The sequence below is a fragment of the Phaenicophaeus curvirostris genome, chromosome 1, assembly GCF_032191515.1.
Source record: "Phaenicophaeus curvirostris isolate KB17595 chromosome 1, BPBGC_Pcur_1.0, whole genome shotgun sequence".
Lineage (NCBI taxonomy): Eukaryota > Metazoa > Chordata > Aves > Cuculiformes > Cuculidae > Phaenicophaeus > Phaenicophaeus curvirostris.
The window spans coordinates 165,578,839-165,591,499 of record NC_091392.1 but is presented as its reverse complement, the minus strand read 5'-3'; the positions used below and the strand labels follow the sequence as shown (position 1 = coordinate 165,591,499).

At 36.6% G+C, this 12,661-nt stretch overlaps 1 protein-coding gene across 16 annotated transcripts in view; it reads left to right on the top strand.

Annotated features, from left to right (window-relative positions):
* LMO7 (LIM domain 7) overlaps positions 1-12,661 on the top strand; it is a 144,319-nt gene that overhangs the window by 100,438 nt on the left and 31,220 nt on the right. For 15 of the 16 annotated variants that reach the window (XM_069880170.1, XM_069880157.1, XM_069880140.1 and 12 more), the window contains 6 exons: positions 1,845-1,874; positions 4,513-4,630; positions 5,736-5,878; positions 7,136-7,577; positions 8,337-8,663; positions 11,525-11,639. In XM_069880170.1, the coding sequence (XP_069736271.1) occupies positions 1,845-1,874; positions 4,513-4,630; positions 5,736-5,878; positions 7,136-7,577; positions 8,337-8,663; positions 11,525-11,639 (1,175 nt within the window). The remainder of the gene's footprint in view (positions 1-1,844; positions 1,875-4,512; positions 4,631-5,735; positions 5,879-7,135; positions 7,578-8,336; positions 8,664-11,524; positions 11,640-12,661) is intronic. The other variant, XM_069880237.1, reaches the window with a different exon arrangement.

The following is a 12,661-nucleotide window of genomic DNA, read 5'->3' as shown; positions in this document are numbered from 1 at the left end:
CTGCTATTTGTTCGTGGCATCCTGGACAAACATTTTATTTGCTTTGAATAGAAGCTTATGACTGCAATACCATATTTTCAACAGAAAATTATCTTGTTTCCTAGTTTTAGACTGTTATTTTAGAGAAACTATATTATCATTCCTTCAGGCTCAGAGTTCTACAGAAGTTTCTGTCCATAATTGAACAGGAATACTGATTATTCAGAAGACCGTGGAAGCTAGAAATATAGAATTGATAGAATTATAGAATGGTTTGGGTTGGAAGGGACCTTAAAGATCATCCAAGTTCCAACCCTCCTACCATGGGCATGGACACCTTGCAAAGGATCAGGTTGCTCATAGCCTCATCCAACCTGACCCTGAACATCTTCAGAGACAGGGCACCTGCAACTTCTCTGGGCAATCTGTGCGAGTGCTTCACCACCCTCACAGGAAAAATTTCTTCCTAATATTTAATCTAAATCTCCCTCTTTCAGCTTAAAAACATTACCCCATTGTCCTATTCCTGCAGTCTGTGATAGAGTCCTTCTCCAGCTTTCCTGTAGGCCTCCCTTTAAGCACTGGAAGGCTGCTGTAGAGTTTCCCTGGAGCCTCCTCTTGTCTAGGCTGAACAAGCCCCCCTTTCTCAGCCTGTCCTTGTATGGGAGGTGCTCCAGCCCTCTGATTTTCTCCGTGGCCCTAGTTGGTGAAAACATTTCTGATATGCATGAATGCTTTAATGATAAATTCTGGTTATGGGTATTCTGATATTATTGTTTGCACTTAAGTTTGAAAAAGCTTCTAAACTCTCTTGCCACAATTTTGAAATGATTAGATGAGGTGGAAAAAAATACTAGTGGTGTTTTGCCCACTCACAGTCACAGTGAATGCAAGGTGTGTATCTAAGTAATATTAAATTCCGCTGTGGCTTATTTTATCCTAGAAGTATTTTCCTCCTGCTTTCCTACAGTCCTAACTAATACTTTTGCCTAATCCTTTCCTGGTGTAATAAAAATTTTTCTCTGACTGAATACTGTTTTTAACTATTTCCTCTCTCTCTTTTGGACTTTGTAGTTCCTGGGAGAGAGTGAGGTTTCAAGCATTTCCTTAGCTCTGAAAATACGGCATTGCAAGTTGCAGTTCTCCAAGCTGTGCATCATTACTTTGACTAAGACACTTCCATGTTCCAGTGGATTCTTTGATGTTGCTGCATTTAATTTTTAGGCTTAATGCTGTTAACAAAGTGTGAGCTTCGCTGAGGAATATTTCTAAAGTGCTTGAAAAGATTTATCATTTTAAGAATTCATTCAAATAGAATAAAATACTCATGTTCAAGAATAATAATAATCTTCTTGAATCACGTTGGATTAATGTGGTTCTCCACTTAATGTGCTAAACGTCTATTTTTATGCATTTCAAGTATTACTTGCATTTAGTATTAGAGATGGTTGAAGTAACAAGAAACAAGACTCTGTAAGCCAGACTTCTTGATGGGACTCAAGTTGGCATTAATGTTCATTTCTTGAAATGAGTATCTTCTGTGTATCATGCTGTTCAGCAGCACTGAAGTAAGCGATGTAGAATTAATACAAGGCTCTATTCATGTGTGGTGTTGCTGAATTTGAGGCATTGGAAACCTGCAGGCAGCCTTGTTCTGTCAGTTTTCTGCTCGATTTACACATCATGCAAGTCCTGATGTGTTTTTTTTGACTAGTATCAGGTCTCTGTTGTGCCTTTGTATGTTGGCTGGTCCTCAAGCTTTCAGTTTTCCCTTCACTTAGTGAAAAGTGGTGGTGTAGTGGTGGTATTGATGTTGTTGTGAATATCAAGACTGAATCTTTTCTTTTTGGTTTCTGATTTCTCAGACTGTTTCAAAAGCTTTCTGATGAGCAAGGGTAAGTTTTACAAAAGCTTGAAAGGCCATGATGCTATTTTTGCCTCTTGTTTAAGTTTTTGTGCATGCAGAGTAGCTAAGAACTCATACTGAAAGCAACTTATGCATGCTGCTTTGTTGTTCTGTGCTTGGGCAATTTGTGTAATGAATGTAAGATTAAAAGCTATGTGTCTGGCAAAAGTTCTGTCTGGCACCTAGGGTATCCGAGTCACAGTTATCGTTCATTTTGAAAGCCAGCTCTGAGATTTTATTCTTGCTGGAGTGAAGTATTTGGTGTTCTGTATTTAAATTACGGTTTACAACATTAGGAAACTTAAAGGAAGCTTAATAACTATTTTATTTCAAAAGCGGTGCAGCTAGAATCTGAAAATAATTAATGACATTGTATTTTAGAATGGGATTGATGAATGTTCTGTGGTTATTTTTTATACTCCAGGTTATTGAATCCTCAGTGGTAAACTTATTGGTTAATGCCACGTGAACTTAGGCATCATTTATGATGTACTGTGACTCAAAGAGAAATATTTTGCCACTTACCATGTAATGGCATGTTAAATATTTGACTATGGATGGTGTTCTGATTTTTTTTTAAATGTTTGTTTGTTTATTTATTTTTACCCTCAACCCAAACCTAGTAAATGACTAAACGCTCCCAGAAGTAGTAAGAAATGCTTCAGAAGATATTAGGGGAAATGCTTCAGAAGATATTAGGGGAAAGAGGCTCAGAAGGTTGAAGTCAATTTTTAGATTTTTGAAATTAAGACTGGAATTGAAACTAACCTCCTGTTCCTTGGTATGAATATCTGAGAATACCTGTATTCAGGGTATATTGTATTTTGGTCTAGATTTTCCTATTTTGTTGCAGGCAGGTATAGAAAGTCAAGAAAACTATAAGACGTGGAATCATAGAACGGTTTAGGTTGGAAGGTACCATAAAGATCATCTAGTTCCAACCCCCTTGCCATGGCTAGGGATACCTCCCACTGGATCAAGTTGCTCAAAGCTGCATCCAATCTGGCCTTAAACACCTTCAGGGATGGGGCATCCATGACTTCTCTGGTAAACATGTTCCAGTGCCTCACTACCCTCACAGTAAAAAAATTTCTTCCTGATAGCTGGTCTAAATCTCCCCCCTTTCAGCTTAAAACCATTACCTCTCATCCTGTCCCTATGCTACCTGAGTAAGAGCCCCTCCTCATATTTCCAATAGACCCCTTTAAGTACTAGAAGCTGCTCTAATGTCTCCTTAGAGCCTTCTCTTCTCTAGGCTGAACAACCCCAACTCTCTCAACCTGTAAGTTTTCCTGAATTCAGCTGGAACATTTTGATACTTATATACAGTTCAATTATCCAAAAGCATTTCTACATGTGATCTAATCTAATTATAAAAAATGAGGAAAAGAATTGTACAAGAAAAGAGTTCCTGCAATAGTGACCAGGTGATTTTTTTGTTAAATTTGGCATTCTTCCCATTCAGAAACAGTTAAGCAAACAGCTATAATGAGTTAATGCCCTAGCCTTTACTTCTAGAGGTCAAAGTCCAAAGTCTTATGTAACCAACAAAAGTGAGTTGGGCCCTTCTGGAGGAAGTGAGAGGGTCTGGTTTGTTAGTTCAGAGCTCTCTTCGTGTATAACAGAGTAAAGCCCTGTGCTGAATTAACCTGATTTTCTGTTGTACCAGAGAAGTATCGTATTTTCAAGTCCTATTAGAACGTGGTTGCACTCCTCTGTCATTCCAATTTTGTTTGGATAAATGCAAACAAAAGTATTTTTTAAAAAAATAAAATCCATAAGTCTAGCTATCTTTTTATATTACAGGATTGAACCTTATGATGAAACACTTGTATTTTGCTCAGTGTCTCAGAGGCTTGTCAACTCTGAGCAGTAGTCTTGTCCTATACCTAAATTAAAAATGCTATTGTGTTTATCACTGCACAATAAAAGGTAAATAGTGTTGGAGGGAGGAGAAAAAAGTATGAAGGGTGAGCTTTGAGGAATTTGGTTTAAAGGTAACTAGTGAGTAGGAGTTCATGGGATAAACTCATAGACATATTGAAGAAATTAGTTAGAAGTTGGCTACTTGGATTGAAAACATCAGGAGGCTTGGGTAGAAGTAACATAGGCCAGTGGGGCCCATGACATGCATCATCTGAGCATTTCGCAGTGAATAACTTCTATTTTTTAGTAATGTGCATTGATAACAGACTTGATTTTATGATGAGTCTAAGAAAGGAAAGAATGGGAGGTGATTCTGGGGCTGTTACTGAAGAGAAGTGAATGGATGGGAATTTGGACTCAAGGAGAGGGGCATGCCTGTTAGGTCAAAGAAACACTCAAAGTCAATAAAGAGAGTAACAATTTTAAACAGAAATAGGAGACAGTACTGGGAGCTCAATGTGAATGATCAGCATGGAACTGCTAGAGAGCTGCTTACTCCCTTAACCTGGTTTTATTTGCTCAAATATGCATGGTACTAGAGTACATCCTAGCCTTGCTTATTCAGCTGCCTATGTGTTACCTGCTCTATTTGAAATAACACTTGAGTGCTCAGTTGTACTAATATAAATCTCTCTCAAAGGTTCCACTTGCATAAACGATGGCTAAGATATGATAAAGCTGAGTATTCTTTTTCTTTATAGAAGTAAATCTTTGAATGATGTCAGTGCAGAGGAGCTGCAGTCATATCGCAAAATCCGTTATGAAGAGCTACAAAAGATAAAAGAACAGTTACAAGAACAAGATCTAAAGTGGCAAGAAGTAAGTACTCCTTTTCACTCCTCGTGTCCTGCTGTAGGACTGGGTGCTGCTTACCTTAAGTGTCCCTAGCAAACTGTCTTTGGCACACATGCAGCAATTTATGGGGCTGTCTTCTAAAATGATCCATCTTATGCAACTACTAGTTGTTTTGGGAATGTTTGTTCAATACAATCTGAAATTATTCTAAAGATCATCTTAAGTATCTGAGTAATGTTTCAGATAAGACTTGTATGCGTTGTTATAAAGCCTCTAGGTTTGATTTCTGTGGAGCATAAAGAAATATTAGGGCACAGTTTCATGTGTTATCTGAAATTTGTGAATACTTTTTTTATGAAACAATTGGAATGTCTGAGTATTTGACCCTTTGGGAGAAGGGAGGGAAATATTATTTCTGTGTGCAAATCCATGAGGTTCCTATTTCCTAGTAATTCTGTCTTACATTCAGCTTGTAAACTGAGGTGGCAGCTTTGCACAACATCATGAGGGTATCTGAAGACCTCTTCTTTTTTTATTAAAATCTCTGCTTGACAAGAAGAAGCTGAAATTAAGAACAGAGCGCCAAGAAAGAAGTTCATATGTTTGTTTAATGCCTCTCAGCCATACCAGTTCTAATATTCAGTACTTCTCTCAACTTGCTGTGGTATTTCATGAAGAATATTGCCAGTTCATGTGGTTTTACAGAACTGAAGAAAATGTGGAAGTATATATTTTCAATTTAGAATTCAAGGCACATTTATTTTTAAGTGAATGTATCAGTCTAACATAGTAGCTATTAGGAAAAAAAATAATCCTAAACTCCAAAGCTTCCAACGAATAAATATAGAGGGCATTTGCATTAGTTTGCAACTGTGTGTCATTAGGTGAAGTATTCTAGAACAAAATTGAAAATGTTGAAGGGGAAGAGGTTAAAACATTGGAAGACCCATCCCTGGAGGTGTTCAAGGCTGGGCTGGATGAGGCTCTGAGCAACCTGGTGCATAAAAATGTGGTTGCCGTGCAGACATACAAATGTATCAGGGCATTAGGCAGTGTGTGATGGAATGTGTCTGTGGATTTGTGAAGTTTTGAGAAAATCTGGTTGTATATATTCATGTTATTCTTACAGGATCTAGCAAAATGGAAGAATCGCAGAAAGAGCTTCACTTCTGAACTGCAGAAGAAGAAGGAAGAGCGAGAAGAAATAGAAAGGAGAGCCTCTGAGGTGTCTGGAAGGAGAACCAAGTCGCTGAAAGAAATGCAGGAAGAGAGGTAATCATCCTAATGGGAGTATTTATGTTGAAGAACTTATATCTGAGCATTTTTATTCCCTTGAATTCTTAAGCAGTTTCTACTGGCAAGTTGCAATTGATTCTGCAGAGATCTCAACAGTTCTAGTTGCAAATTGTAGTTTAGAAATCTTAACAATTGAAGGGTAGAATATGGTTTGCTGATGCTTTGTTTTCACAGAATGTTGAACAGTTTTGCTCTGTAAATGATGTTTTATTCTACCCATAAATAAATTTATTGGGAAGTCAGTATTTGCATCCCCTTTAGAGAGGTTAAAAGAATAGATAATTGCCCTCTTTATTCTTGGATCAGCTTAACTATTTCTCTTCGTCTACCACTGTATTTACTATTTTTTTAGCCACCATAGATAAATAACAGCCAGAATTTTAATGTATATTACAGAGCTGTGAACTTTAACTTGATTTCTCCTCTATTGCCAGTTGTTCCTCTGGATATTTACAGAACAAGATCATTTCTAAAGAGTAAAGAGTGTAAACGGAGTAGCACAGTACCATTTCTACTGGTGGTAGTCTTTTATGACTGAGATGAAGGGAATATGCACATGGCATGTATTCATAAGAAAATTAAATAAGTCTTAATAATGAGGTTTTGAGTTTCTGTATATTTATACTTATTTCTGAGGGTAAAAATTATTCTTTTGCATAAAAATACAAATGCTGTTTGTATTGAATGTCCAGTACCATCAGAATCTTAAAAATGATGTGATAAGGATTATCTCTGGTGATTGTTTCTTTATGACAAAGGAATGAAAAATAATCTGAACTTTTCTGACAGAAAATCTGACAGATTTTTACTTCGTTATCTAAAGTACAGTATAGCATTTTCATAAAGCAAAGACAACAGTAGAGCTGTATGGTTCAGGCAGTGTTGTGGGACTACTTTCTTCCTATTCTTTCCTCAATAAAACCTGGATTTCTATTTTGAACAGTTATATCATTTTCTTGGCAAAGAGATTTCTGCCATGGTGGCAACCTGATAACGTGACAGTAGCATGCCTGAATGTCAGGGGAGCGTTGAAATGGGGAGGAAAGGAAAGAAGGTAGATTTAAAATATATTAGTATTTGACTGTATTTTCAATGGTACCATTCATTCTCATTTACTGGACATGTGTTTCTCAGTTTATGCTCTGCCTTGAATATTCAGCAGTCAAAAGACTTAGGGCCTGCCTGTTTGTCCAGTGACTTTATCTGGTATTTTAATACACTCTGTCCCCATAGGGAGGACAGAGATCAAGACTCCTACGGTCGGCAAAAACATGAAAGCAGGTGGATGTATTCCCTGAATGATGATGTGTTTCGTGAAGAAAAAGCACCTTCCATGCAGTCAGCAGCAAAAGATTCCCTTTTGGAAGAGGATACCTCCTACAGCAGTAAGGACAGCAAAAGTGCATATGCCACACAACTTCAGAAGGAGAACCTGCCAGAGAATTTGGCTGCTCATGAAGCTCCTGCTCTACCAAAGAGCCTGGCAGAGGAGCCGAGCTCGGCTCTTTTGTCTACTCGCTACTCGATGAATGCTCAAACTGGGTCAGCTCAGGTTTCAGCTTCTCTCCCGAGAAGTTACCAGAAAACTGATACCTCTAGGTTAACATCTGTGGTTACACCAAGACCTTTTGGTGTCCACTCAAGAGGAATCTCGTCACTTCCACGGTCGTTCACGGTAAAATTCTGCTTCATTCACAATGTTTGTAAATGTTAGGGTCTTGGATAGCTGGGGGAACCACAGAGTTTTTACATTAATTGTTTTTTTAAAAAGAAGTCTGCTGTTTGAAGGCTTTGTTAACAGAGCAGGCAATTTGGTCATGGCTTTTGATGTTTGCTTGTATTTCTCTACTTAAAGGCACTCCCTAGAAATAAGACCAATAAATAGATTTGGTAAAATAATCTTCTTAATACTTGTAGGAAGTCTCCTTAGTGTTCCTTATCAAAAAACCTGCTTTCATCAGATGTAACTGAAGCCAAGTTAAAATGATTAAGTGTTAAAGATGCTTTTTTTTTCAGATGGTATACGTTTCCTCTACTCTGCTCACTATCTTGAAATTGAAATTTTATGCTAGCCTAAATTTATCTGCTCAGTAAAGCACTGAAACACAGAAATTGATTCACCCCACCCCTGCCAATTACTATGTCAATTTTCGTAGCTTTCTCCTAAATCTCTATTTTTCCCAGTTTAAAAAATGGTAAGAATACAAATCATTCTAAGCAAGTAATTTTGACAAGTTTATATTAAGAAGTCTGAACTACTGACTCTGTGAGCACTTCAAGAGAAAAAATATGTGGCTCTTCTTTAAAGTTAGTAAAGGGCATGGTAACCAGAATTTGCATGAAAAAGGGGTTTTTGTTAAATATTTAGTTTGCTGAATGATTAGGGGTTTTTTTTAAAAAACACTTATTAACCAAACTGTCATTTTTGTCCTAGATGGATGATGCCCAGAAATACAATGGAGAAGTAGAAAAAACTAAAAGAACTCAGACTTTGTTCACTAGCAGTTCATTTTCACAACCAGACTCTGCACACCCTCTCTCCACTGGTGCATTCAGAAGCAGAGGTGAGGAAGAGGAGGAGGAAAAAGAAGGGATTCAGTCAACATCTCCTCCTAGTTTGGCATTACCTGTAAAATCCCAAGACCAAGATGCTGGAAGCAGTATTCTTAAACCAGAATATTGCCCTCCTCCTGATTCTCTTCTGCTTGCATCTTCTGCAGAACATACGAGTCTGCCTCATCCTGAGGATTCAAAATACCTGGTAAGTGTGAAAATAATGTGGTTTCTTAGTGTAACTGAATGCTACAGCAGTGTAAAAGAAAATATAAAATAAAGCTACATCTGATACAGGTATATTTTGGTAGTGAGAAAGCAGCTCAGAGAACTGCTATTTGCTTTGATTTAATTCTGGGGAAAAGAATTTTTGGAGAGAAAATAATTGGTTCTTTTGCAGCATTTTTGTCATACCCTCTATATGTTAAATGTGCTTAATTGTATTTCTCATTCTAATTCAAAATTATTATTCTAAATATTGTTTAATGCTTCCAAAGTTTTTGTTATTCTCCAAATCAGCAGATTGTGCACACAATCAAGTGTGTCAGTTAGATGAATGATGTGAGCTGCTGTATTTTCATTTGCACTTTTAAACTGGTGGTGGAAAATGAAGATCAGCTTTGCGAAGGCCAGTCTTAAACATTAGTATAATACTATCCTTTTTTCCCATCTGTTGTGGATTGAGCTTCCCCTTTATTTAAAAACAGTCATTTACTTTAAATTAATCTAAATAATGTTCACATTAATGAATTTTAAAGAAAATCACCGTTAGTTTGTGTCTGTGCTTACCCAGGAGTTGGATCTTTCAGTGGCTATTGTGGAATATGTAACTTTTAGTGCTGTTTTCTGCAACTGGTCATATTTGAAAAACTGATCAGCAACAGTTTTAATTGTTGATACCTTTCTATAATATCTAATGATGTGGTTCATACCCCTTAACAGATTAGAGATCAATTGTTTGATGGTTGCTGATTTGTTGGATGCTGATTTATGAAATCGCTTCCCACTCCAGGTTTCTAGAAATTCAGTTGCTTCAAACCATTGTTCTTCATAATCACTTGTGGAAAAGAAACACATTTCAGTTTAATTCTACTGATAACCTGTGGCCATTGCAATGAAATTATCATAATATTTTGAAACTGTGAGTGCTCTATAAGGAAACAGGTCATGATCATTTTTTTTCTGTATTGTAGCAAAAACAGGCAGAGGAATTGCTGTTCTAATCAGTGAAAAAATAAATTAAATATGAGTTCTTAGTATAACTTTAAGAGAGTCAAATGAGAACTAAGTGTACTAGGTCCTTCTTTTCCTGTCATTAGTCACAAGATTATAAATTGTCCTTCCTGCAAATGATTAATGTGTTGGGTTTTTTTAAATAAGAAAAAATCTTTAATAAATTTTAAAAAAGCTTGTGTTGTGCCTCAAACAAGCTGTAACTTAAGGAACGCAAGTTCCATTCAGCATGTTTGTAAATCCTTATCAGAGCTGAGAGATTGATATAGTTCACTAGTCATCAGGGCAATAAAACCAGATTTGTAGAGTAAAAAGTATTTTGGAGGCAATCGGTCCAGCTTATGAATTTCAATGTACAATCACATTACTCCTCTGACAAGAGATGGGCTTGAAGGATAACTGGGTTGGAATGGTGAAAATAAAGATAGCAACAGTAATTTGCAAACACACTCAAATACAAAAGCTTCTATGTGTGCTCTAGCCCACTATACTAACTCACCTATTAGTATATTCAGTTTTAATATGCTGTTACTCACATAAGGACTTGGCTTGTGTAGGAACATTTGCAAGCTAGTAGCTGTTTTGAAGAAAGTACTTCATTTCTACTATGGTCTGTAATGAGGAGTGTTTTGCCAGGAACAGTCATGTAACATAAGGCAGAACCTCAGGATGTTGCCTTGCAGTGTTGTTGTCTTCTGCATCCAGAGATGCTGAGACCTTCTCTGCCTGTGCTCTGGCTGGAGAGACTGGCTGACTACATCAGCTTGTGCAGTGCTCCCTTCGTCTGCCTGTTGCATCCTACCTTTGGGGAATTGGCTTGGATACCTAGACATGTAAATATTTTCAGTCAGGGAAAATGAATCCCACACTTCAGGAAAGCTAGTTTACTAGGCAACTAAAATGCAGATGTACATCTATTACACCAAATATGGTATATGTGCAGGGATCTCCTACATGCCTGTCCATTTTAAATATTTGATGGAAAGGCTATAATATATTATTTTTCCTGTTATAACAATGTCAGTTCCATGATAATGAAGTGAATGACATGCATTTGGGTATTTTCATTGGTTTTTAATGAATTAACATTTAAATGCAACACACGTTCATAATCTTGTGTGGGATTGAAAACAAGAACTCTAAAATGTTTTCCCAATCAAATATTTCTGTAGGTAAAAATGGTAATGTTAGGGTTTGATTCTGCTTTTGAAAGACTCTTGCAAGTCCGCTAGAATGGAAGTTATGTATTCTAGCAAATTTTGGGATTAGTTTTATTGTCTAAGGCCTCCATAGAAAGATAGTAGTATTTCACACAAAATTAAAAAGGTGATTGTTCACCCACATAAACGTAGTTGCACCATTGAGCCTAAGGGAAACTGATGATGCCCACTGTAGGATGTGCAAGGAAAATATAAGATAAAATGCTATTACTATCTAGCTTTTTCATATCTCTGTTTGACTGATGCTTTCTCAGAAGGCAGTGTGTTCCACAACTTCACAAGACTATGCATGAAGACACATTTCAGAGTTTAATTTCCTCAAATTTCTTTCATTTTGTAGTGTTGTGTTATGAAACATTTAAAAAAAAGAAGAGAAAAGCATGGCTAAATATATGTGTAGAGGAAATATACGTGGAAACTGAAAACATACCTGTTTGAGTAAAACCCAAATGAGTTAGTTAATTGACTTTAATACTGATTCCTTTGTCTGTGATGCTAATAATAGATGATTAAAGTGCACATTGTGAGCAGCAGCTTCACTTATTTAGTGGATAAACTTTCCTTCATTTAGATTCCTGTGATACCAGATACTGTAGTGTCATGTTTTATTTTTCAGGAACAGTACAGTGAAATGAGAATCAGTATAAACCAGAGACCTGGCCACAGTCGCAGCTTTGGGTTTACAACAAATTGGAATTCTTCAGGGGCCTTTGTACAGACAGTTGAAGAAGGTAAATGTGTAAATTTTTGTTGTGTTTAATTTGCTTCTCATTTAAGGCATTTGCTGTTAAGAATGCTGCAAATATTTAAAAAAATCAGATTGAGAACTGAAAATTCAAAATCTAGTTTACTCATGTATACTGTGAATTCTCATATCCTGAAACAGATTTTCAGAAATCCCAAAATGTCTTTTCCTAAACAAAGACATTTCTAAAACCACTGAAAAGGCATAAACATGATTACTTAAACATTCACTAAACCCCTGAGAGAACAGTAGTAACAGACACATACGGTCTTTTAATATCCAAATTGTTCCTTTCAGGTAGGTTTCAAAGTTTTGACTTCATGTGGTTTATAAACAGTGCAGAGGAAACTTAGTGAGGAGTTAGTATTTTTTTAATCTTATTGAATTTTGGAGACAGTTAATATTTTTAAGCAGATGCAACTTCTATATTGATTTCCAGAGCAGGTTTTTTTTTCAGGTGTGTTAATGCTGTGGAAAAGCAATGGTTTTGTCTTGAAATTAAACATACTTAAAGTTTATTTCTAAGCTGTAGTAGTCTTCTGCAGAGAACAAGCTCACTTTTCTTAATTATGAAAAAAAAAGTAAAAAAGCAGAACAAAAACACAGGCAAATAACACATAATGCTTGTTTTCTGAATAGTCATCTTTCTCATAGCCAGTAGCATGTAAAGAATATTTAATTGTGCCCTTTCTTCCAGCTAATACAAGGTCATCCTGAGAAAGGAGAAATTACTGGAAAGTTCTTGTTTAGTTGACCCCTCATTATGCTTTCCAGAGAGGGAAAAATACCACTTAGCACCACTTACTGAGCAGCCTCGCGTGGTTTTTATGGGTTTCACTTTTCTTTTTTTCATTTCAAAGTACTCTCCTCACTTTAGCTGTGTACTTCTCATAATTAGATTGTAAATGTGAATACTTGCTTTGCACGAAGAATAACTTTCCATTTACTTGCCCTGCTGCTAGGCTTCTAGTTTAATTTTGTTACTTCGAGAAGGAGAAGTATCTGTTT